Genomic DNA, 26,502 nt, shown 5'->3' on the forward strand with positions numbered 1-26,502 from the left:
CAAAAGTAGAATGATCTACAAGCTCACAGCACATCACTTCCTGCCGCGCTGCGAGCTTGTACATCTGCAATTTCTTTTAAACATTTTTGAAAATTCTTGAAAGTGTGAGAACTACGTGATTCAGAAGGCATTTGTAGAATCGGCATCAGGTCTTAACGGGTTAAAAATAAAACAAATCAAAAAAGGACAGTTCTCTGCGATCTGTGTTAACAGGAGGATAAGGTGTTTCTCATTGTTTAGGCCTTGATGTTCAACGTTGAAATTCCAAGCATGACCCGTGCTGCTATAAATATCCAGTCGACGCTCGGGAAATTACTGCCCCGAACATCAGAAACGCAGTACCAAAATCTAACCTTACATGCTTTCATATTTCACTTCAGACAGTTTACTTTCTTCAAAGCCAAAGCTGCCAGTGGGAATCAATAGTGAGTGAAGGGTAAACATTTCAAACGATGGCCTACTTTTGAAATGGGCACACAAGGGGGGTAAATTATTAATCATTATTAATTACAGCGAAATATTAGAGGGTGTATCCGTGGCAAATAAAGGACGAGCTGCAAGCCCATAATCGACACCACAAAGCACAAGACAGCTGTGCGGGGCCGGGGTGAGACCTCTTCTGCTAAATTGACATCAGTACTTTGTACGACCTGGCAAATGTATTAAGCTCTCCGCCATGGGGAGCATCTTGGATTCAAAACTAAATAATATGTTGTCTTAACATTAAAGAAGAGGATCCAAGGCACTCTGTTCCAGTGAGGTGAAAAAAAAGCCTTTTTTATTAAGAGTTAAGTCATGGCAAAGAACATTACAAAAAGGACCAACGCGTTTTGGCATACAGCCTTCGTCAGGTTCCCATGATTCCCATGACTTGATGGGACCCTGACTAAGGCCGAAACGCGTTGGTCCTTCTTTTTGTAATGTTCTTTGTCATGCCTTAACTCTATAATAAAAAGGCTGGAACAGAGTGCCTTGGATCCTCTTCTTTAACGTTATGATTTAACCTCGCCAACGAGCACCTGTATTAAGTTCAACAAACAAAGGACCACGGCAGCTCTATTCAATATTTTGTCTTTTTGACTTCTTGTAAATGAAGTAATTCAGATGTTTAACAATAATGTAACTCTTGAGAGCGTAAAATGAAACCGAATGGACCCGTACGGGTCCATTTGGTTTCATGTTACAGTTAAAGATCTATAAGGGTCCATTTGGTTACCAATATTAACTCTCCATCATTTAGCTGGGGACCACCTACGGTATAACTGCTTCAAAGACCACTGGTTGAAAACCACTGCCTTAGCTTAAAAATACATTATGAACATAATGTTAATGCCATGAATGGCTACTGTAATAAGTCTTGAAGGTGATGGTGGCATCCACTGGCTTGGAAAAAGATGGCAGATGGCAGTAGATCTCTTGCACCAAGGTGCCCACCGTAGTCCAACATGCATATAGAGCGTTGCGGTCCCGCCCCCTTTCATGACGACGCCAGGCCCAGGAAATAATTCTTAATGCATTTTTCCCATAGACATTTCAAAATTAATTAATTTAAAGACCTTTATCGTACAAAGCCAACTCGAGTTGTGACAAATCATGACAACACACACATTTTTGGGGGCTACCTGAGCTAACAAATAATTAGAAAGAAGAAAAAAAAGGCAGGTTATTTTTGTTGGTTTTCTTCTTTGTAATTATTTGTTTGGTACAAAATATTGTGTTTGTTGTCATGATTTGTCACAACTCGAGTTGGCTTTGTACGGTGCTTAAAAGGTCAAAATAAATACTTTTTGAAATGTCTATGGGAAAAATGCATTGGGAATTATTTCCTGGGCCTGGCGTCGTCATGAAAGGGGGCGGGACCGCAACGCTCTATTGACATAGTACTATTAAATAGTTACTATTCAACTATTACGAGTTGCAATGCGTCTCTCAGCGCATTACATCTTGACACCAATAAAAGTGCACGCATCCTTGGGAATGTCACAATTCCCACAGTTTCAACATTATTACATCCTCTAATTATGTTTATTTGCATGAATCGTGATTATAGCTTTGCTGGCCTAATGTGAACCACCTCGTTATTTTTGCCTTGCTGAAGGAAAACTGAATTTGGAGCAGAGGGATTTCCATTTCAATGTGCTCTTAGTAGGGAGCCCTAACCTCAGTATTATCCCATAAGCACTGGCAGATTGTTTTTTAATCTAATTGTTACATGGGTGATGACTTGAAATGCTGCTGTTTTTGTAGGAATGCAGTGTTTCCCCTTATACCTACTCTGAGTGGAAAGGATCAAAACCATTCTGCTGTCTGTATGTTCAATACTGTCTTAACTCTTGGACAATAAGAGTCCAATTAAGGGCTGAAATCTAATCTATAATAGTCTATTAGGATCATGCATTTGAATTTGATCTTGAACAGTCTTGATTTTTTTTTTTATGAAACATTGTAATCTGTGGATGGCCAATTGTTTGAGGCCTTAAGGTCACAAACTCCTGGCCTGGGGGACAGACATGGCCCCAGAGCAATTTAATTTGGGCGCCCATGCAGGCCAGCCAAGTAAGTCTCTTGAGACAAACTAATTGGCTCACACACAACTTACAAATGCTTCCATACAGTCTGTGCAAAGCGGATGTACACAGTACACCTCTCCAGAGGCTCTCCCCCACTTCCGTTTTGTCTTTGCAGTCACAAACATTGGTCCTACTTTAAATCAAATATAGAATTAGTCTAAGCATATCTAGGTTGTTGATACTCGCATGACTGAAATGCAAATGAGACATTAACTTGAACAATTGGGGCTGTCTGGAGTTGTGAAGTCAAAGTTAATTTAACTCTGAGAGTGTACAAATGGAAACAAACGGACCCTAATGGGTCTGTTTGGTTCCATTTGTACACTCTCAGAGTTAAATTAACTTTGATTTTACAATATACATTGGGGTCCCAGAGATAGAAATGCCAATAAATAGGGGACCGTAGCCTAATTCAGGTCAAACCGGGGGCCCCTTGAAATGAAAATGGTTGAAAATCACTGCTAGAGCCATACAATTATTCTCCTTGGCATATATTTTCAAATGGGGGTCCGCAGGCTAATGAGTATCATTTTGGGGGGTCCTTGACATGAAAAGGTTTGGGGTGTTTTTGACAGCAAATTTCGATTTTAGTTTTAGTCATAGATTCTTTTAGTCACATTTTAGTCACCTGGAATGTCTAGTTTTAGTCAACTAAATATCCTAAGATTTTAGTCGACTAAATCTACAGTTGATTTAGTCGACTAAAATGTATTTTGGCGGGCCTCGATAACGTCGTAATGACCGTTTTTACATTTGCTGAAAATCTACAATCTACGATCTACTAGCTCACAACGCGAGACGCATTGTGAGCTTGTAGATCGGCTATTTTCAGCATGCAACAAAGTGTAAAATGGATCTCTTGTCCACTAGTCCCTTCCTAACATTTTAGTCTAGTTTTCATTTGTTGACGAAATTGCCAGTATATTTATTAGTCTTAGTCATCATAACTTAATTTTCATTTAGTTTTCGTCAGTGAAAGAAATGTAGTCGACGAACATTTTTCGTCTTGGTTTTAGTCGACGAAAACAACACTGGGAACCACTGCTCTACGGACGGAGTCTTCAAACGGGAAAGGCTCCAGGCCTTGATGGCATCCCAGAGACATGTCGTCTCTCATCTCTATTGTCAGTAAATGCTCTGAGAGTCTGGTGAGAGACTACATGTCCCAGGGCGCATCTACCAGGTGGTGAGTCTGGTGAGATACTGGGGCTGTATTTTGCGTGTCTTAAGTACCAGGTCTTATTACTTAACTTAAGACCTGGAGGCGTGATCAATGCCATTTGGCTATTCTGAGTGGCCAAAGAGCATTGACCACTCCTCCAGGTCTTAAGTCCACGCAAGTCGTTCTACACATCAATAGCTCACCTCGGACAAACATACTGTATAGGTCAATAGTTTTCAACCTATTTCACATCAAGGCCCATTATTTTATTCAGTATTTGAGCCACGGAACCACCATTTGACTGAATATGAATATTTTGTTGTCGTTGGATATGATTTTGTCCAACGTTGACCAAAATAACAATTCTTCTACATTCTCTAATTGTGCAGACTTCTTGTAAATTAAGTAATGCAGATGTTTAACAATAATGTAACTCTTGAGAGCGTAAAATGAACTTTAAAATGCGTGAAATGAACTTTAATGAAAAATGAAAAATTTGAAAATGAAACCAAATGGACCCGTCCATTTGGTTTCATTTTTCATTTTACGCTTTCCATCATTTAGCTGGGGGCCCACCTGGAACCCCCTTAAGGACCACTGGTGGTCCCCGGACCACTGGTTGAAAACCACTGCTCTAGGTCATTGGATGTCATACAGGGCTGACATTGAACCCTTAGTTTCATCAGCAGTAGTTGCAATCAAATGTTCATAATGCAGCAGATGATGATGATTGGAAGACCCACCTCTTTCTGAAGACAGGCCTGTGTGGTGTTCTCTTGACTAATGAGGTCACCGAGTTCACCATCGTGGAGGTGCAGTGCACGAATGATCTGGGCCAGACGACGGTCCTCTGTCCTTCTGGCTGAAACGCCGGCCAGTGAGGTCAGAAGCTCCTCCTTCTCTTCACTCAGGGAGCAAATCAGCTGACTAGAAAAAACCGAAACAAAGGCACGGAAAACTTGAGATGTTGAGTCTTATTCTGGTTTAAGTGGTTACAAGTGAGGTGGCCACAAGCCAAGGCACTGTACAATGACGACTGAGGTTCAAGGTTATCATAAAGAGAAACCTCCATTCCAATCCACTCACGAGCAACTTGTCCTAAAAAGGGAAAATCTTGAAAAATCTACCGCCTATAGACAAATCACATTTCACAGCCTCGGGGTAAGAAAGGGCATTGAAGGGATTTCACTTTTCAGAGAGCAGAGCCTCTGAAAAGGAGAGCGCATGGACCGTGGCCCATGCGCTGTGGTAGCTCTGGTCCATAGCTCTAATGCGTTGCATTTAGAGCTATGTTACTCTCAACTTCCGCCGCTCGCATGAATGCAGACCAGCCTCTCCTCTTTAGCGTAAATAAAAATAACGTTTTTGTTACTCACCAAAACAAAGGCGAGTTGTGTCATTAGAAAGCCTACTTTCCATAGTGGACGCACTCTGAGCCCCCACCACACGTATAAACTGTACTTTTGGGCCAAAACCGGGAAAAAATACTTTTAGTTACTCCGCTGCGCCCTCTACCGATATTGCCCAGAGAATTGCCTCATAGAGAATATTTTTCCTCCGGTGAAAGAAAATCCCTTTCTGGCCAAAAAGTACAGTTTATACGTGTGATAGGGGGCTCATAGTGCGTCCACTAAGGAAAGTACGCTTTCTAATGACACAACTCACCTTTGTTTTGGTGAGTAGAAAAAACTTTATTTTTTATTAAGCTAAAGAGAGAGAGAGTAACATAGCTCTAAATGAAACGCATTAGAGCTATGGATCAGAGCTAGCGCTGTGGGAGACTGACACTTCAAGAGTCTATGCACAGCTTTGGCCATTCACTGCAGTCATTGCTGAACTTACAGTACCTGAATAATGGAGTCAATGCTGGCCATAGAGCATTCTAACATACTGTATATGTGTGTGGTACACCAGCTGTACAGTAGCCCAGAGGAAAAAGCTCCAGAGGGTCATTAACACGGCACAAACGATCGTTGGCTGCCCAGCTCTTCCCTCATTGGAGGACCTACACAGATCCCGCTGTCTCAAAAGAACACAGAGCATTCTAAAGGACAGTCACAGAGCACCCCGGTCACTCACTGATTGAACTGTTGCCGTCAGGTAGACGGTACAGAGTGCTCAAGTAAGGGACCAGCAGACTCAGTAACAGTTTATATCCCTCAGCGGTACACTAAATGCTGCTAAATGCTGCTGCTGAAATGATACGTTGCACGTCGCATGTTTTATTGTGCTGTTAAGTACAATCAGGGTTTGTGCAATAACAGCTGCAGTTAAGGGTGTACTGAGCAATATATGTCGTGTGCAATAGGGATTTGTGCAATAACATGAAGTACGGTTATGTGTGTGTTTTGTTATATTAGCTTTTATAGTTTTATATTCTAGTTTATGATGCACTGATCGGTTGGCACTTTTTAATTCAGTTGTACTTGTTGCAAATGACAATAAATATCTATCTATCTAAACGGTTAACACATAACCAAAAAAATAAATACTTTGTTTTATTCTTTTCTCCAGGGTTAATATTTGAAAATAAATCTGTGCTTAATACTGTGTTTAATGTGCATAACGATAACTTTCAACTCAACTTGTTGATGGACCTTGATGGACCAAAGTGCTCGGCAGAAAATGAGTCATAATTTAACAGTAAAAGACAAAGCTAACAAAATGATAACAAAGTGAGGTGGAAAAAGAAAGGCTAGCAATACATAATAAGGGCCACGGCTACACACTCAGAGTGAATACATAATAAGGGCCACTGCTACACACTCAGAGTGAATACATAATAAGGGCCACTGCTACACACTCAGAGTGAATACATAATAAGGGCCACTGCTACACACTCAGAGTGAAGGCCAAGGGAAATAAGTGCGTCTAAAAGACTCCATTGATGAAAATGCTCGGTCGGTCACAGGCGGAATTAGCCGACCTCGAGGTTTTACTTGGGGTGTGCCAGAGTACGAGTTCAGGAATGTACGGAGGAGCCAGGCCGTTAAGGGACGTAAAAACAAACACTAAAAGCTGAAAATGACTTATGAAATGCACAAGGAGCCAGAACGAGACCGGGGTGATGTGTGACCCAACGTTATTCTTGCCTGTGAGGAGGCGGCCAGCTGCATTTTGCACCAGCTGCAAGCGCCGGAGCGATGACTGACTGGTCAATTTCCGCATAGAGGGAATTACAGTAATCGAGCCTCAAAGAAATGTGATGAGGTCATCACATTTGGGCACATTAATTGGGCAAGTGGCTATGGCCAAATTTAGCCCAAGCAGTGTTTTTCGTGCAAAACTAATGCTTGGATTGGGTTCAGAATCATGAAGACCCTCTAGTTTGATACATCACATGCTACTTAAAGCTTTTTTTTGCCTTATATACGTGTAGGTAATTGTACAACTTTCAACCCCTGAATTTACCATGATCAACTAAATATTTCATTCACAATTTTTAATGTTATTTGGATGACCCTAAGGATAAAAAAGAAAAAATCACACCCGTGTTATGTAAGTGGTGCAGCTCCGTGTGGGGGTCCCCGGAACTTCCAGACCTGCAGGAACGCGCACAGGGTGCCAGGCCTGTTCCGGTGAGCCGCTTAAGGAAGTGGTTGCACCACTTAAAAAGAAAAACTTGAACGATTACTATTGCAATTTCGTTTTGGTCACGCCCCCCCCCCCTTTTCTTAGCTTAGGCCTATAATACAGCATGTGCAGTAGAACAACCCTGTATGCACTAAAGCATGTGGAACAGCACCTCTGTCTGCGAATCATCTCCTGGGTTTCCCTCTCCTCTGCTCTCCTGGCTGCCCCCAGACGCAAGTAGGTCTGCTGCAACATGGAGAGCTCATTCTCACCTGCACACACACACACACACACACACACACACACACACAGAGAGAGAAGACCTGAGGTTTGGCAGTGTGTGCTTTTGACTGAGTGAGTGGATTTTTTGTTAATTGGTTGGTAATAAGCAAAATTGTTCATAATGTCTAGACTGCTCTGCATTCATAATCAGCAGGATGAGGAGCGTGTGTCTGCGGGTAAGCAGGCCTGTACTGTAATCTCATTATCAATGTCTGTTCAGAGGACATGCACAGGACAACTATGGCCTTGAGCCAAACACTCATCTTGAGCCCGACATAAACAAAGCAGTTATATGACACAGGGTGTTGCTATGGAGATGGCGTATGTTTCTCTCACTGCCGCAATCAATACAGAATTGGCATTAGAAGTCAACGGGATGAGACCTTTCATTTGGCCGCCATCTTTCCACAATCTATATTGTTGACAGACAGAAATCTTGAATTTCAACTTATCATGTTTTTTTTGTTTTTTTTTGTAAATTCATGTCCTACATACATAATCATACAAATGACGACGTAATACTTCATATGTCCCATATAAATAAATGACACGCGCCGGCCCTCACTTCACACAAGTGTAATAATGAAAAAAGGAACCGTTTTGGACATACAAGGTTAGGTTTCCACTCGACAGCAACAATGTACAGAAACCTGAAATCATCCATATATCAGATCAGATTCATTGCTGGGGCCTTAAAGCGAAATTATCCTTTGTTATGCAGCCGTGGAAAATCTGTTACTTTTGGTGAGCGACAGTTCCACACAAAGAAGCATAATTAGGTTTGAGGTGGTACAATACCTTCCTTATCTCTGTCCAATTTGTCTCCACAGTTTCCATGTATGTTTGATGAGCCTGTTCAACACACACACACACACACACACACACACACACACACATTTGGGTATAAAAATCTATGTTGAATGGATTAAGGTCATTGAACCCGACAAATGTAATTATCCTCATAAAAGCATCCCGTCTATTGCCAAGGTGACCTTTTGCATTTTTTTTTACCCAGCTGGGGCAGAACAAACTCGTTCCAGCAATAGCACACAAATCCAATCAGTCTTGGAGTGGACTCCACCCAAAATGACTTACAACTCTATCAGGGTATATAATGCCTCTGATTCGAGACCAGTGCTGTGGCTTGTGTCCGTCTTTAAGGCTTAGAGTTCACCACTGTTGAAATGCAGTGGCATTCTGCACTTCATCACATATTGACTTCCCACTCACCCGCAGGTGACACAATGTTTAGGGAAGTCTATTTAACCACTTAAACCCTATAATACTTTATTGACTAGTCCCTCAGGGGTCTATACTAGGCCCCCTACTTGTTTCACTCTACACTAAATATCTTAGTTGAAAATTAAAACAGCCTCACAAAGCCTCTACAAGCTCACAAATTCGCGAGCTACAAGCTCATAATTTTGCGATGCACTGCTTTTGTAGATCAGCTATTTTAAACTGATATTGGCCTCAGCACAGGGATGCTAGGGTTCAATTAACAGTTAGGAATCGATTAAAAATTCTGTGGAATATAACCCATATATTTTGAGAAATAATATGGCGGGATTAAAAGCTTATGGTTGCATTGCATACTCTGATAACCATATCCGCTTAATTGGAATTACAAAACATGAACCCCCTTAATTCAAATTATTTGAGCCCCATTTAATTGAAGAGATGAGTCATGGCTTCTCTTAGCTGGTATATGAACTGAAAGGCATCCTCATTTTTGTGTTTGACTTGCTGTAGTGTGCCTAAATGAGGCTGGGTGCGACCTTGTGTCAAGAATATTTTTAAAACAACTCTTAACATCATCCTTACTGAAAATGTTTACTTTGTTTACCTTGTGTCAAAATATTTTTAAAACGCCTCTTAACATCATCCTTACTGAAAATGTTTACTGTAACTCACCATATAAATAATACAACAACATACCTGCTTTAGGTGAGATATTTTTCCTAGACTCCTTGGACTTGTCCATGATGGTACCTCAACGTGTAATGGTAGATGTGTTCTCTATAGTAGACTCTGAAGCACCCTGAAGGTTGTCAGCATCTGTTCGTCTCCATGTAATCAGAGGATCTCACATAGATACCAGATAAGTGAGCACAACATGTCAGCATTTATAGTATACTGTTGGCAAAGCCTGAGTAAACATCCATGAAGCAATATAGCAACAGACAGTAGTCATGATGGGAGTGCAAAGATTCAAGACTGAATTTAGCACATCTCCTCTTTTGTCATTCATAAACTCCTATAGTGCACAGGCGTATATGTTATGGCATGCCTGTTACAGGTATATGCCCAGTTTTGAGATTTGGTGCCTTGTGTTTTCTGTGTAAGTTTGTTGACTTAGTTTCTGATAAATCTTTACTCCTTCAGTCCTTCTAATAAGATGTTCTGTAGCTCTATACTCCATTCTTGTCAACAAACCTCAACCTAGGGAGGTGGTTCTCAACCCTCTCTGGATTCAGAGCGCAGTTGTGTTCACAGCTCACCCATCTGATCACTTACAGATGGTAAAGAATAATAATTAAAACAATTAAATCATTACAATAACGAGGGCATGTATTTAAGATTATAGCGATGGTACTTTCCAAGAATGAAGTTTGACCTACCACAATCACATTACTTAATTCCTTAGCTTTAAATGAGACACTACGTCAGGGAGAATAATATACCACAATTTGATATATGACCAGAGTAACGCTTTCAATATGTTCATGCATCATCAAGCACGGGTTTCTGAACTAGGAATGGAGACGAGTGATGAAGTCTGGAAGGAGGGTTTGCATGTTCCATCAATGCCAGGTACCAACTAAGACAATATAAAGGTATGTACAGAATGCACTATTCCAAGACAAATCTACATGGAATCTATCCTACAGTACATCATCTCTGATGTGTGATAGATGGAAAATAGAAGAGGGTACTTCTGTTTGGTGGGGCTCTGTCCCATTTTACATGATTTCTGGACAAATATATTTTAATGGTGTTCTATCTAGAGTCTATAAAAATATATATATAATTATTGAACCTCAAATTGCTTTATTTGGATGTTCGGAGAATACCATAAGATGAAGAAGAACAACAAATGCTTGGAATGGTTAACTTATTGCAGCCAAACCATTCTACTGGACTGGATGTCACCCTCTCGCACTTGTTTTAAGAAATGGTTTAGAATAATCGACTTGTCACATCAAGTAAAAAGTGGGTGAAATTAGTTCCCATCGTGAAAAAAGAGAAGAGGGTATAAGGGGGGATGGCAACGGGGGCAAGGAGATCAAGTACAAATAAGATGACATGCCCAAAATTGCAGAACTTTCCAGAATCAAAATCGGAAAATTGGATAAAGCCAAGGTCAACACTCTTATTTCATTTCAAGTCCAAGGTTTTAAACGAGGGAATATTCAATATCTAAATGTATCATTGAATAATAAAATAGATACTGTGAGTAGGCATAAAAGAAACAGGTTTTGGTGTTTCTTTTATGTTTTTGAAATACTGTATACGCTTTCGAAGTATATATAGGTTTTATCCACACATGGTAATGTCATCTTGTCTGGCTCACAGACTATAGGAGTTGCCAGTGCAGCATCAAAGAACCCAATCCCTGCCATCTTTCCATCAACAAACACGGCCCAATTATATTAATTGGGAGCACCTGGCCATGCCGGAGGCACCATGTAGGAATCTAACAGCCTCTACAGGGGTGCATGGAGTGCCTACCTACCCCTAGTCCCCTACGGCTATGCCACCCAGATGCCCAGACTTTTTGTTTGGCAAATAATTTACTTCGTTGAGTCTCCATAATCTATCTATAAATGTGCCACGCAGTGACGTAGAGTCTGTGGGGGCCGGGGGGTCAGGGCCCCCATGAGGAATTGGACCGCGTTGCCTGTCCCTTGTACACATGCAGATCAGGCATTGAAATGCTAATCTGGGTGCTTCTTTTCACCTGCCAGGTATGGGTATGCAACTATGCATGCATACAGTACTGTACTAAGGTTTAGGCTACTTGTTCACAATATAAACCACTACCAGCAAGAACACCCTGGCTGGCAACAGCGATGCCAGCCTGCTGTTGAAACCTTCCGCCATCCCAGCGACAGAACACAGCACTGCTGTAGCACTTGCCCTATGATCCAAGGTTCAATTTATGTAACTTAGATAGCATTTTATTTAGACATAGCACTAGATAGTATACATGCATAGTTTCATTATATAGATATTCCATTTATGTTCTTGCAAGGACTAGTGTCTGCTAAATGCCTAAATTCTAATCCACATAACTCAAGAACCATTATCCCACCGACTTCAAATTTGACACGCACGTTCCACACCACCACAGGGAGTGCAGTGTCTGGTGTAGAGTACATCGGACCCACAGTTGTCCAGAACCATCACAAAAGCCTCTGCCCCAGCTCTGGACCTGATCACCTCTCCCAGTTCATTGCCTCCACCAGGCCGAAGGCATGGGGACAGAGTATGTTTTGCACTCTGTCCGTCCGTCCGTTATCAGCTAATCTCTGGCACTCACACAATTGCATGCATCGAAGCCTTAAATTCACACCTCAACACAGTTTACAACAGCTGCAGAGTGAATTAGCATAGGAATGAGCCTAGACACATGTCAATTGTTCATTGTGTAGTGTATAAGTGAGGTGCGCGCGTGACGTCTTTGAAGTAGCGTCCCACCAGAGATAGATTCACCAATGCAACACTTGATAATCCACTCACGCACACACACATTTCCTGATTCCCGATTTGTTTCGTTATTTTGGATTATTTAATAAATACTAATTTAATAAACTAGTAGCGGCCCGACGTCTAGTCGCCTCCCTAGTCAGCACACACGTCTCTCTCTCTCGCTCGCACACAGACGCACGCGCACATTGAGAGAAAATGTAAAGATAGATACTGATTACTTTGTAAATTGCGTCTTCCCTGTTTGCTATGTTCCTTGGCACCCCTAGGCCAGGGTTACAACAATCACATAATATACATGGGAAATGCATTTCCATTGTTATTTTGAGCAACGGGCTCACTGCTAAAATCAAAAATATCTAAAACCACATATTACACACATTTGTATAATTTATTCTGATTTATAATGTTGTTTGATGTATTTTTGTATATATTTTTTTTACTGTATTTTGTGTATTGTAACCTCGGCTACATTGAAAATGAGGGCTTGCCCTCAACTGTATTTTCGAGTATAAATAAAGGTGATGATGATGATAAAGACCCCCAGGAAAGTGGTCTAAATCTTCTAAACGTCATTAACATATATTTTTGAAGTGTCCATGTCCCTTTAACCAACGACAACTAAATATTTTACGTTTTGAGTAAAGGCTAAATGTCATCAAAGGGTGGTCCGTTGCTCAAATGCACAATAATGGACCTTGATATGAAAAAGGGTTGAAAACCACTGCTGTTGGAAGTGCTTTGGCAATGTAAACGTATGTTTTCTCATGCCAATAAAGCCCTTTGAATTGAATTGAATTGCATGAGGTTTACCCTCAATGGGCTCCAAGATTAAAGGCTTGAAATGAATTACTAACAGTCAGACTTTAACTTGTTGATGGCTTGTTCTGTGTTCCGTTCAGCACCTTGTGACTTTGTCTTGAAAGGTGCTTTACAAATAAAATGTACTTACTTACTTACTTACTAACCCAATCTGTCATACAGTAACAAGGCCTTCTTCCATGACACAGCAAGCCCTGGTTCTTGTCCTCTGGTGCCAATGTACTGTACAGTACATAACAAAACAGAAAATGAATCTCAATGTCGTGAGAAACATTTATTTAGATTCATATTCAGAGAAAGAGGAATGTGAATTTAAAGAGACAATAGTTGTTTTCCTTTGATTACATTAACCTGGTGATTACCAGTTTTGGCCCTCGATGCCACCGAAGCCCATTATAAATAAAATAAATAAATTTAAATTCTATTGCGCATGTCATCACCTGCACACCAGATTAAAGGAATTTTCAATATATATATATATATTTAATTTTTATAGTTTATTTTTCTTCAAAAAGGCATCCAACTCTTGGGTCTGTGGTTATTGTTTGAATTAGGCTACACAATTAGACTACGGTAAGCACGGTATGCTGCAAATCAATTTAACCCGGGCAATCAAATGAATCATATTGTAACTAAGTTAGGAAGACCATAAAGTACGCAGTTGAATGGAGACAGTGAAATTGCAACTTTGTGGATCTCATTACTCCTGGAGTCAGACTGGGACGCATCATCTGCGGAGGAAAGGACAGGGGAGAGAAACGCATGGTAAGACTCCTACAGTATCCACCTTTTTCAAATGGCCCGTCAGTCTTTGCGTTTGTGTGTGTGCATAAGTTCCTCTTTCTCTTGCTGTGTTGCCAGTTTTGCAAGAGAAACAAGTGGCCAGGTCTATGAAAACCAGCACAAATGAAAATAGCTGATCTACAAGCTCACAGCAACACATTGTGAGGTTGTACATCTGTACACTCGAAATATTTTGATAGAACATATAAAAAAGGCACAAAATATTTTCAGATGGATGTCTATGGACAATTACATATTAATCTGGGGTTCATTGACGTCAAGAAATGTGAAAACCAATGGTTTAAACAACATTAGGAAGCAAGCCCAAATAAGCAAGTCAAAGGTTGCTTATAAGCAGACATGGCAGCACGGCCTGAAGGAAGCAAAGCACACACACAAGGAGCCCCAGTACCTTGGCGGGGAAAAATGTGGATAGCGAGAAAGGCATGACACAGCAAGAGAAAAAAAGAAATTGAGATGAAACTGACATTAGAGATAGACAAAAGGCAATGAGGATAAAGATAGATGAGGAGAGATGTCGGAGTGAGAGAAAAATAGTAAAATACACAGAAATACGAGAACGATGAGAGTGAAGTACAGTCATCCAGTGAGTGCCTGCACAAAACATAGTTATACAATAATAAGAGACGTCACAGAGAGGAAGCATTTAAACGATGGTAGTGGTATTGCAGCTTCGAGCGGCACTATATGTGAACAAACGCGCGCAATGCTCTATATGTGAACAAACGCGCGCAATGCTCCATACATGAACGCGCGCAATGCTCCATACATGAACGCTATGTTCCATACCTGAACGCTATGTTCCATATGTGAACACGTGCTATGCTATGAACGGTCCAGCGCGTTCACGTATGGCCCAATACAATCCCAGAATGCACTCTGTTGGATATATAACTCTGTGGTACAAAAACACCATGGGCTCCATTTTCGTCACCTCTAAACCCCTTATCCCTAAACTTCTTTGCCTTTTTTTTACTCTTTTGAAAAACATTTTTTAATCGTTCAACTAGCCAATCTAAATTGACACGTTGTGAGCTTGTAGACTGGCCATTTTAACTATTCAAAAATGTTTCGCAAAATATTTAAAAAAAGGCGAAGAAGTTTAGGGATAAGGGGTTTAGCGGTGACGAAAATGGAGCCCCATATTCATAATACAGTAAGGGGTTTACCGTTTAATGCTGTGTGCTTGTGATCTCTGTCCGCGACATCCACATCTACTTTCCTCAAGGCATGAACACTTTGTCCAGAGGTCATTCCTGCTAGGAGAAGTCCTGCAACGCAACGTGTGTCAGTCACTGTAGTGTGTACAGTATAGCTAACATTACGTTATATACTTTAGCTGTTGAAAAATAGCAGATCTACAAGCTCATAGCGCTGCACAGAGTACCACGCTACGAGCTTGTAGATCTGCCATTTTAGAAAAATCGTGAAAATGTGGCGCAAATCTTTGAATATATATATTCTTTCAGAGGAAACGTTTTTGGAACAACACTCCCCCCCCCCCCCGGGAAAAATCTGGAAAAAAACGGATAAATATTTTGCTTGCTTACCTTTCTCGTTTCCATTGTATCGCTAAATGTTCCAAAAAGCGTTCATATTTTGACTCAAAAATAAAAAAAGGAAAACATTCTGAAAATTCTTTTCTCGCCTGATATCATTGAGGATGCATTAGGACGTGTACACACGTCCTATGCATCCGTCGATTGGATTCCCTATGACATGTGGACACGTCTGATGGATGGAACCTGTTAACATGGTGAAACACATCTTGATGACATCATGAGTTTCACCATGTTAATGATTTTAAAAATAACCATTTTACAGCCATTCATTTGCACAAAAATGTATAATAATAATACAATAAAATAATTTGGGGACCCCTGAGGGGTCGCGACCCACATGTTGAGAACCCCTGCTGTAGTATACTGTAGTTTTGGCTCAGACACAGATGATGATTCCAGCAGACTGTCCGCAGACCAGTCATATGTACTGAAAGCACCCCTATTGCATATCTCTCCACCAAAAGGGTGAACAAAATATCAAACGCAAGCAGGCATCAATGATAAAAGCTCGGGAGGAGACATTCTCAAGTCTCTCTAAATTATATTCTTTGCAAGCAAGCAGCCAAAATGTCACAGCAAAGCCTTTGTGTAACTTTGCAATGAGAGACCCCAGGTAAGATAAACACATCGACATCGTTTACTGTCCATATTCCTCTATAAATGGCCCGTTTTCACTGTTTCTAATAACTCTTTATACTTTTGTATAGTATGTGCAATTTAACTTGTTAACTAGTTGCAGATTAGGCAACATGTTTAGTGCTCTTTTCATGCACAAGGCAGGCAGCAGGTGGAATCAATCTATTAACGAGCAATTCTCTGACGTTCTGATTATGCCACAATGCCACAATATGGGAAAGATCGGCATCGGTGCGTCTCAAAATCAAATGATCGGAATCGGATCGGGAGCTAAAAACGTGATCGGAACATGCTCGAGCCTTTCCCGCATGTCTGACTAACGCTCCGTCGGAATTAGGAGTGGATCTCCTGTGTACCAAGCCCTCGACCATGTTGAGTGGCAATTGTCCCGCCCCATTTGTTAGTAGTACAGTATATACCTTGATTAGTGCATGGCGCGTATATCTATTCTATGTCTGAGCATAGACATGGTAACGCCCCACCTGCCTCTGATTGGCCTACCGACACTACAGAATACAGCTGGTTTCACCAGACTGTCCTCCGTCTGAGGTGGGAAATAATCAGTGTTGTGACTAACGCCCTCACATGCATTACGTTACATAACGTAACTACTATTTGCAGTAACTTGTAACCTAACGCTTTACATTTCCCCATTCCATAACGGCCTTATAGTTATTGTGCGAGCGTTATGCGCGTTATGGCGTTATTATGTCAACTTATGTGATCAGTGAAAAAAAAGTCTCGCAGCTCCGTGAGTCTATCATACAGGCGTCTCTGTGCTGTGCTGACTGCAGTGCAGAGAGCGCTCTCTGTTGACAGTTTCGTTTGTGCAGTCATACTAGCCTGTCAGCCCACATGGCTTGATACACCCTAACATGATAAAAACAGAGGTGGAAATTTAAACACTATTTTGAGTACTTGCGACCCAAGGACGACAAAAACATTGAGGTGAAATGTAAATTGTGTGGCGGACATAAAACATTGTCCTCAGCCAAAAAAAGCAACGCAAACCGTGAAAATGTGAAAAACATCTCAATGTGCTTATTTATTTTATTTACTTTACGGTGTAAGAAGAGTGTACTCATTTTATTTGATTATTATTTATTTTCTTCATATTGCACTGACAGCACCATTTGTTTAATTGTTTTGAAGGCAAGTTGAGGCTACAATAAAGATGCCTGTCAAAATTCCTGAACATGTTTTATTGTTCCACTACATTTCATATAATGTTAGGACTAAGTTGTGTTTTCTCTTACTGTGCGACAGAACAAAAAACCTTCTTTTAAATCGTTTTTTATATTATAATTTTTTAAAGTAAAGTAAAGTAACAAATTACTTTTTTAGATAAGTAACGATAACTATAATGCCTTACTTTTTAAAAGTAACTTCCCCAACACTGGAAATAATACAAGAGAATGACAGCTTGGCACGTGCGACAGTAACTTTTATGTTTTGTAGAAGAGGCAAACTAATATATTATTTATGCGTTTTATTTGCACGGCCATCTGCATGACCATCTGCATACTTCTACGGCCTGGCTTCGGGGTTCGCTCGTTAGGATTGGTACTCAAATCTTAACACTAGCACGTCGGAGCGGTCTTTCTGACCGATTTTGAGATTTTGGGCTTGACCATTCGTTTTTTTTTTTCTCCGAAAATATATCTCTGCGAGAATGCGATATGCATAATAAGAGTACTATGTTCATGTTGTGTATACATGTTACATGTTTAGATGTGTCAGGGGGGCACACAACCGGTGTGCCAGTGCACATACATCGTCAAAAAAATGTCTGTGCCATCAAAGGCATGCAAGGCTCATTTGCGCACCAACAGCTGAGACAGTTATGTAGAGAAATCTGACAGGCATTCAAAAGGAACTCAAATGTGACGTTAACGTCCTGTAAGTAGACTTAGAAATAAAACTAGTGTTGACTAATCATTACACGTGGCTCTTATTTTGAAGAGGAAGTTAGTGCACAGGAAGCCCGTTTTTTTTGTTTTTAATATATATATTTTTATCCCACGATTTTGTAACCCATTTTTCACCCCTGTGTCAATCATCTACACACCCTCCACCAACCTAGTCCCCATATATGGGGGACGAGGGGAGAGCAACGGACTTGAACTCATGCTTCCTTCATGCCTGAGTGTCCAAGTTGCTCCTTTACACCCGACAGGGGTAGTTTCCCTGGTTGGACGTAGCGTGTGGAAGGAACACGTTATTCCAACCAGTTCCTTTCCCCTCCATCAGCTGGCCAGGGGGAGGCGGTTTAGTGACCAGGATTACTGCATGTTTTTTGTGAGGGTACCTAGAGAACATGCAAACTCCCCCCCCCCGCACCGAGGTTCGGAGCTCGAAGGCTATATTTTAAATTAATAAAAAACGAATGGTTCGGATGTTCGCTCGAAAATGTCTGCTGATTGCCGAAGTTCGAGTCCTAAAAAGCAGGGCTAGGGTACAGCCTTAGTACTGTGTGTGTGTGTGTGTGTGTGTGTGTGTGTGTGTGTGTGTGTGTGTGCGTGTGCGTGTGTGTGCGTGCATGCGTGCGTGCAACAGCCACTCACTGTCCAAGACTGAATCCATATGGTGTGCGTTCATCTGAACACTACTGTGCCACTGGTTGAGGACGATACAGCGAACTCCTGCCAGGCTCAGAAGGACTGCCGTCTCCAAGGGTCTGTCCAGAGCAAGAAGACCAGCACGGGAGACAAACGGATATAGAGAGAGAGAGATGGTTAAATGAGCTCTGCACAGCGGCCATATTGGAAATGGAAATGGAAATTAACTCTTGCTTGCTTCAATGATAATGATTAAGACTCTGTTCCATTCTGGTCAAACAGAGTCAGCAGGGAATCAGAATCTACTGCGGCGGATAACCAAACCAATTGTGCATTTTATGACTAAAGCATGAAACTTTCATCTACATGGATGGATGGAACCAGAAAATGGCCACCACTGCTATGCCCTATAGCACCTTTGAATATACTGTAACGATATTGGATATAAAAACCAAACAAACTCATCAATCAAGTGAGTCTTTCTGTAATTTTGTCTTCCCTAACTTCATTAAAAAAAAATCTCTTCTGTGGTTCTTTCCTTATACAGTACCGCTTCATACAGTCCTTTTTGTAGCTGTATGAAGAGCTGCATCTTTATTTTATTGCGCTAGCACTGTATAAAGTGTCATGCTTAAGACGTAAAATGCACAATACCTTCCATATATGAGCTTAACCTAACTCTCCTAGATGTTTTTAATGTTATAACAATGTCATAACCTTTATATCATAAAAGTTGACATGATTCACCATTTCTGTAGACTATTGGGGGTTAAGTTGTCATTCATTAGAACAAAACTTCCATTTAACAAACATAATAAATTATTATAGTGGAAAATAATGGAGCAAAACGTGCCAAAAATGCAATTCTGAGGTCAATGACCCCTCAAGGTCACCAGAGGTCAGTCAGAAAGTGGTTCCACGTCTGAAATCAAACCTTGGGGTGTGTAGACGATATCCTGAAAGTTTCATGCTTTAGTCATAAAATGCACAATACCTTCCATATGAGCTTAACCGCCGCACTAATCATCTTTATTGTCACATCACAGTTTTAAAAGTAAAAAGGTGTGCATAGTTCCCATCGTGGGGTGGGTACAAGATTCACTGAGCAGAGTATTGTGTTACCTCTTATTTATGTCGGTGTTTGACTGGATACTAGTAGCACTGTTCTGCATCAGGTCAAAGAGCAGAGCCATACGGCACTCTGGGGAGACAAAGGTAACTCTTACTACAATATAATGACACTGGTTCTCAACCTTTTCAGGCCGTGACCCCCACCAAAAATAATCATAATTTATACTGGGGACCGGACCCCCATCCAACCACTACCACCACCCTGACAAGCACTTGATGTAAGAGCTCGGTTGCATTTTCACACGTTTCCCCTCCAATGTTTGACCAGTTTTTATAGTATAGTTTGTTGATTGCCGTCAGTAATGCAGTAATGGTATCTCTTTTCTTTTTTTTTTAGGTATTAAAAATGTCTTCAATTGTGCTTCAATTGTCACTTTATTTTGACCCCCCCAACATCATGCGGGGGCCCCCACGACACACAGGGGTTGGTTGAGAGAACCACTGCCATATGGCTGCAGTGTAAAAATAATAATAATATATAAAACATCAAATGCAGTAAAAAAATACTCTGAGAACCAAATCAATCAGAAATCAATTTATCAATCGATGAAATTGCATATAGAATAATTACATTATCTTTTAGACCAGAGGTAAAGTATTATGACCACGCCACAGTGCTAGCCCCCCACACACACACACACACACACACACACACACACACGAGAAATGAACACTGGTGACAAAACAAAGCTCAACAGTGACCTAAAACAACCTAGACAAGTGAACCAAGACAAAATAACAAGAATGCATAATAATATTGCGTTAAATAAGATGCGAGGAAATACACTTCCATCGTCTGCAATAATGATGCTGCTCCTGCCGCGGGCTCGTACAACAAGGAAGTGTGGAGCTGTGTTGAGGCAACAGCTGGACTTCAGGTCATGGTGTCAGTCTCACTATAGTTAGCAGCCCTAATGCCAGGCTAGCAGGTGTCAGTCTCACTATAGTTAGCAGCCCTAATGCCAGGCTAGCAGGTGGCGCATGTGTTTGGCCTAAGGGTGGATCCCAGCGGGATGGAGCTCTGTCAATCACATCAAATTAAAGCCGGGCCGTGTGGTACATTTGTTTGCCTATGACTGACAGGAATAAATAAATATTATAAGGAAATAAATAAATTATCCAACACCTGTGTTGTGTGAGACATTTGTGAAAGGTGTGAAGGCCCAAAAGACAGTTTTGGGACGGGCAATGTATTTAGGTAACACTGGGGGAGTAAACAATACAGTCTGCACAGCGATCAAGGGTGCACAGTGTCATTGTCCTAAACTTGGGTTTAAAATGACCCAAGGAAATAAATATATAGATAACATTAAATTCAGCTCATCCCTTCTCAATTCAGTTAATATTAGGCCAATGGGAAAAAACACATTATTGTATAAATGCAACGCTAAAGGTGTTACTGTGTTAGTAAAAATGAACAATCAGATACTCTACCGGAAAGGTTTAGTGCTGCCAGCTTGCCGGGCGGGATGATGGCCGTGAAGCGCTCCCTTCCCAAGTAAACGAAGGCGCTGCATTTGCACAGCAGCTGTTCGACCTCAGAGGGACTGGATAGACATGGAGCGGGGTTAGCGGAGGGGAACACGGACACAGTTTGTGATTGTTTTTCATATCAAGGCACATTATTTATTCAGCATTTGAGCCACGGTCCACCATTTGATGACATCTAGGCTCTCAGACCCAAAACGAAAGAATATTTGTTGCCGTAGAACTACTTAGTTACATTTTTGATTACCGGACTTTTACTTGTAAGAGAAATAACTAAAGTATTCGTATAAATAAATAGAGAGAGAGAGAGAGAGAGAGAGAGAGAGAGAGAGTGGTTAATGTATGTTTTGTAATAATACAAATCTCCAAAGTAACTAAAGTTTTCAAAACATTGCAGTGGAGAAAAAGCCTCTGCCAAGTACAAATACTCATAATTAAATGCACAGTTACTTTCCACCACTGGTATTGGCCCAGCATTCTGCATCATGTGACATGAACAAGGACGCGGCCCGCGACACTCAAAACGACGTGTATATATATCATCGCCATGTCGTGTCAAGTTTATCATAGTCTGCGGTGAGTCACGGGGGGCCGCCCGCAGCAGCTTAGTGAAACGTGCTGTGCAGCAGTCAGCAGCGTGCTGTGCAGCAGTCAGCAGCGTGCCCCCATGTGGAACTGCTATGTTGACAGTGATCTATGGATTATGTGAGGCTTTGTAAAGTGCCGCTGAATGGCTTGACCTTTGACCTGTACCTGGGTGTTTGTTTGGTGCCCTCCCACCCGGCCAAATGTTGACCGAGGTTGTCCAGGGTCATCTGCATCCTCTGCGTCAGACTGGTCCCATCTGAGACACACACACACACAGTTCATTATCTAACCCCAAAATAGAATTGGCAAAACTTTCTGTGCATTCCTAAACTGTCTGTCCTTGCGGACATACTGTACGTACAGACCCCCGATCCATATACCCCCCACACGAGGAACACACACACACACACACACACACACATACACCCCCCCCCCCCCCTTTCTTGACATCGTAAAATACAAAAGACAAAATCTGAATTGCAAGTGGATTTATAATGAGGCAGAGAAGTTGGAGGTTGGCGACACGAAGGACACTCCAGCGGTGTGGAGGACACCGGAGAGACAGAACATGTGGCCTGAGCCCGTCCCGTCCTGTCAGCAACAGGGGGCTGAGTTTGGGGCCAGCGCTGTGGGACATTAATCACTGCACACCGTTCTCCTTGCAGAGTGTCAGGAAGAACACCCCCCCCCCGACCCTGCCCGAGGGGCCGAACCGATATTCGGTTTCCAGATGGACCCGTGCTGCCCTCTAGTCCATTTGGCTACCGACCCTCCATCATTTAGCTGGGGACCACATGGAACACCATCAAGGACCACTGGTGGTCCCCGTACCACTGGTTGAAAACCACTGCATTAGATAATTGACACTGGGTGAAAAAAATGGGTTGCACAATCCATTTTTTTAAGAAAAAGCACACATAATTGTAGCGGAGTAAAAAATACAATATTTGCCTCCGAGATGTGCTGTAGTAGAAAATCTGAATCTATAGCCACCGTTTAAAAATAAATAATCGTTGAACTGATCCTGAGAGAAAACAAAGACTAATCTTCACATGCAGGCGGCATTCACATAACATTTGGAAGTGATTCATGTCCACAGATCCTCTCGCATCGGACGGTCACATCCATCCACTTACCAAGAGTGTCTTCGTAAAGATCCACAATATCTTGGGTAGTCCGTCAAGAATAACTTTATGCAAAAAATGTCACCATACCGTACATAATAGCATTGGACGTTTGAAATTGCATTGGTAATCAATACTATTGGGGGGGGGGGGGATTTAAACTGAGCCATGTTACGGTGGTGAAATATTGAGCACTTGAAGGACAATATACAGAACCACATAACTATGACAAATCAATACTGAGCTTGTTTCAACGACCACTTTACCAATTTTCAACCTATCTTCATATAATTGGTCCTCACTAATGTTCATGATAAAATACCACAATCTTTTCCTACTCGGTCTGTGTCTCATAGGAGGGCTGTGGGCAGTTTACAAACCCGTCCACCAGTGACATCGATGGGGAATCCAAGCTAATAAAAACTGCAGGCTTTCTATTCCTGGAAAGTTGCAATGCGAAAATGGAAGCCATCGTTCTCACGATAATACAATCTAAATATATATAAAAAAAATCTGATTAATGGTGGACGGGTTTCTGAAATGCCCACAGCCCTCCTATGAGACACAGACAGAGTAGAACAAATTTGTGGTATGGTATCATGAACCATTAGTGAGGACCAATTGGTTCTCACTAATGTTAAGATACCGGCAGGTTGAAAAGTGGTGAAGTGGTCCTTTAACCATGGATCATTTAAACATGCACCATACAATTGGTCTATGTTTGTTAAGACATGTCGGGCAGAACCCAACTCCAAAATGTAGAGTTTTCAGGACATGAAAACATCCAGCTCAAGTGTAGTTAGCTCATTAATACTTTTCATTGGTTCAATATTTAGTTAACCTGAACACAGACGTAAAGGGTGTTCAATAGCACTAAAAAAATAAATAAAAATAAAACTTGAGTTAGCTGGTTTCTGAGTTCTAAAGGGCAGCAATACAGCAGCAATATGCAACCGAGGTCAAATATATATTTTCACATAAAGACAAAAAAGATACATTTGAAGTGACGTGCGTCTACGGGGACTGCATTCGCAGGCAAGACACGGTTCACTGGCACCTGCATGGAGGAAATTATATCCACTAAGTCATTTCAGTTTAGACTTACTTTCTCTTACGATTGCAAATGCCAGCAGCAGTCGACAATGAGAAGGTTTTGAACCGAGTCAGGGAGGAGGGGGAAGGAGAGCAACAGTGTGAGACATGATAAATGCTCCACAGACCTGGCTGAAATAGGATCTTTACAAAAACACATTATGTAATTGATTGAAAAGCCACACTTAAAAGAGCGGCAGAGGCAAATAATTGGCAGTGCTGACTGCTGGTAAGAGTAAAACTGCCGTACGGCTGTATCTGGCAGGCCCAGATTAATTGACTGAACTCACCACTTTGATGGTTCTGCTTTGATCTCCTTTCCCCTTGGTTGCCTTGCCACCTTTGGTCTCCTTCTTGTTGTCGCTTTCAACTGTCATAAACATGATGCAGAATTAATACGCGAGCGCTCGTCTGAGGGGATAAATTAAGCAGCATTTTGACTGGTCGTCAATACTTTTTCTTTCTCTTTCTTATTCGAACTCCTTAACCTCCACAAACTTCACTTCAAGGATATTTGCATGGCCCATGATATTTTGATGTAATAGGCTAGTTGTTTGAGCTGCTGGTAAAATATACCCTATGTTGAACATAAAAAAATAAAAATAAAAAATAGTGGACTACAGTAACTGACTGTATGAGTGATACTTTGGTTCTAAAAGTTTAAAATGAAAACTAATCTGAATACCCCTAATGTATCAGACATGGACTTTGCTAGAAGCGTGACTTGCTAAAAGTGCAGGCTGCCACATTCTTGTAATTTACACAAAGTCATAAAGACAAATAAAGAAATATATCAATGGCATGCTTTATTAATACTTTATTATTTATTACTATATATGGTTTTTATTAGCGCCGGCACTCCAAACATTTAGAGCTGTGTTCCCCGACAACAAATCTCAAAAACTACTGGCTGTTTTGTGTTCCTTCATGAACCACACACCAGTGTTGTTTTTGGCAGCAAATTTTGATTTTAGTTTTAGTCGTAGTCTCTTCAATAGTCAATAGTTAGTTTCAGTCACTTTTTAGTCACCTGGAATGTTTTAGTGTTAGTCTAGTTTTAGTTGACTAAATCTACAGTTGATTTAGTCGACTAAAATGTATTTTGGCGGGCCTTGATGCCATCCTGTTTTTACAGCCGATCTACAAGCTCACATGGCTTAGTTTTCATTTCGTTTTTATGTCGTCAGTGAAAAAAGGTAGTCGACAAACATTTTTCGTCATAGTATTAGTCGACGGAAAAAAGACTGCCACACACAATGGCCCACTGATTTTAGTGACCCGATGACCTTTCCTCTAGTTCCTCCATTAGGCCACAATATCCACTGGAACTATACACACAATAGATATCTAAAAAGAAATGTAGTGGGCAGATTGCCATGAAACTACCCCAGCGGGTTCATTCTCCCTGGAAGATGAATCCGGCCAAATTAAGATAGACCAATTCCAGCTAGGATGAAACATTTTGGTGACACTACGGCATTTTCCTCTATCATCATCCTTTGGAAAATTGGGTGTAAGGAGCAGCACTTATTCTCAGTGCTGTTCCATCTTAAAACTTTTGCAGCTTGCTTGCTGCATGACCCAAGGTATCTAGAAGAAGACAGGCAGCCTTTAAAAAAAAATCCTGTGTATGCATCATGTAGAATAACAAATAGCCCTTTCAAAAGTGGTTTCAGACAATATATATCTTCTTGACATAATGGTAAACTAGAGATGTCAAAAGTATGGTAATGCTGCTTGTAGGTGAGAGACGAATATCTCCCTTTTTGTCCCCACATTTATCCTCAACCATGTGTCTGATTCGTTTTTTGGATATGTTTCATGTTTTGATGTGTGAAAAAAGTTTACTTTCTCTTTTTGCATCTGTCAGGAACAACATACAAACCCACAGACACACACTAACTATAATATCCTTTGAACACTGACCAGGGTTATGCACACGTTTACATTTTTAAAAGGGTATTTGCAACATCAAATACACTCCAGGGCAACATTAGTGACTTCCTCCTGGGGGATCCCGAGACATTCCAAGGCCAGTGAGTCGATGGCTTTTGACACCGTGAACCACTCCATACTGGTTAAAGGTAAGCTAAAAGCTATTGGTTTTGATAGCACATCAGTGAGCTGGATGCAATCCTACCTGGAGGGGAGAGAACAGATGGTGGAGGTGAACGGAACACTGTCCCCCCCCCTCCCAGTGAGCTGTGGCGTTCCACAAGGAAGCATAGCATACTAGGGCCTTTACTGTTCCTAATAATAAGTGTGCTTTACATAGCAGATCTACAAGCTCATATCGCGCCACCGAGTGGCGCGATACGAGCTTGTAGGTCTGCTATTTTTGAAAAATTCGAAGAACGACTGACATTTTTAGAATCTGATCTCAGGTCAGAATGGGTTCAT

The 26,502-nt window shown here is 41.3% G+C and overlaps 1 protein-coding gene across 1 annotated transcript in view; it reads right to left on the reverse strand.

Annotated features, from left to right (window-relative positions):
- Nucleotides 1–11,599: 11,599 nt before the first annotated feature.
- cfap46 (cilia and flagella associated protein 46) overlaps nucleotides 11,600–26,502 on the reverse strand; it is a gene marked incomplete at both ends in the record, with an annotated part of 99,201 nt that continues 84,298 nt past the window's right edge. Inside the window, 9 exons of the mRNA XM_080782158.1 lie at nucleotides 11,600–11,728; nucleotides 13,777–13,850; nucleotides 18,686–18,867; nucleotides 19,802–19,880; nucleotides 21,245–21,357; nucleotides 22,052–22,142; nucleotides 23,023–23,052; nucleotides 24,007–24,067; nucleotides 24,393–24,472. Coding sequence (XP_080638284.1) covers nucleotides 11,600–11,728; nucleotides 13,777–13,850; nucleotides 18,686–18,867; nucleotides 19,802–19,880; nucleotides 21,245–21,357; nucleotides 22,052–22,142; nucleotides 23,023–23,052; nucleotides 24,007–24,067; nucleotides 24,393–24,472 — 839 coding nt within the window. The remainder of the gene's footprint in view (nucleotides 11,729–13,776; nucleotides 13,851–18,685; nucleotides 18,868–19,801; nucleotides 19,881–21,244; nucleotides 21,358–22,051; nucleotides 22,143–23,022; nucleotides 23,053–24,006; nucleotides 24,068–24,392; nucleotides 24,473–26,502) is intronic.

Source organism: Protomyctophum bolini (assembly GCF_963924005.1).
Source record: "Protomyctophum bolini genome assembly, chromosome: 14".
Taxonomy (NCBI): Eukaryota; Metazoa; Chordata; class Actinopteri; order Myctophiformes; family Myctophidae; genus Protomyctophum; species Protomyctophum bolini.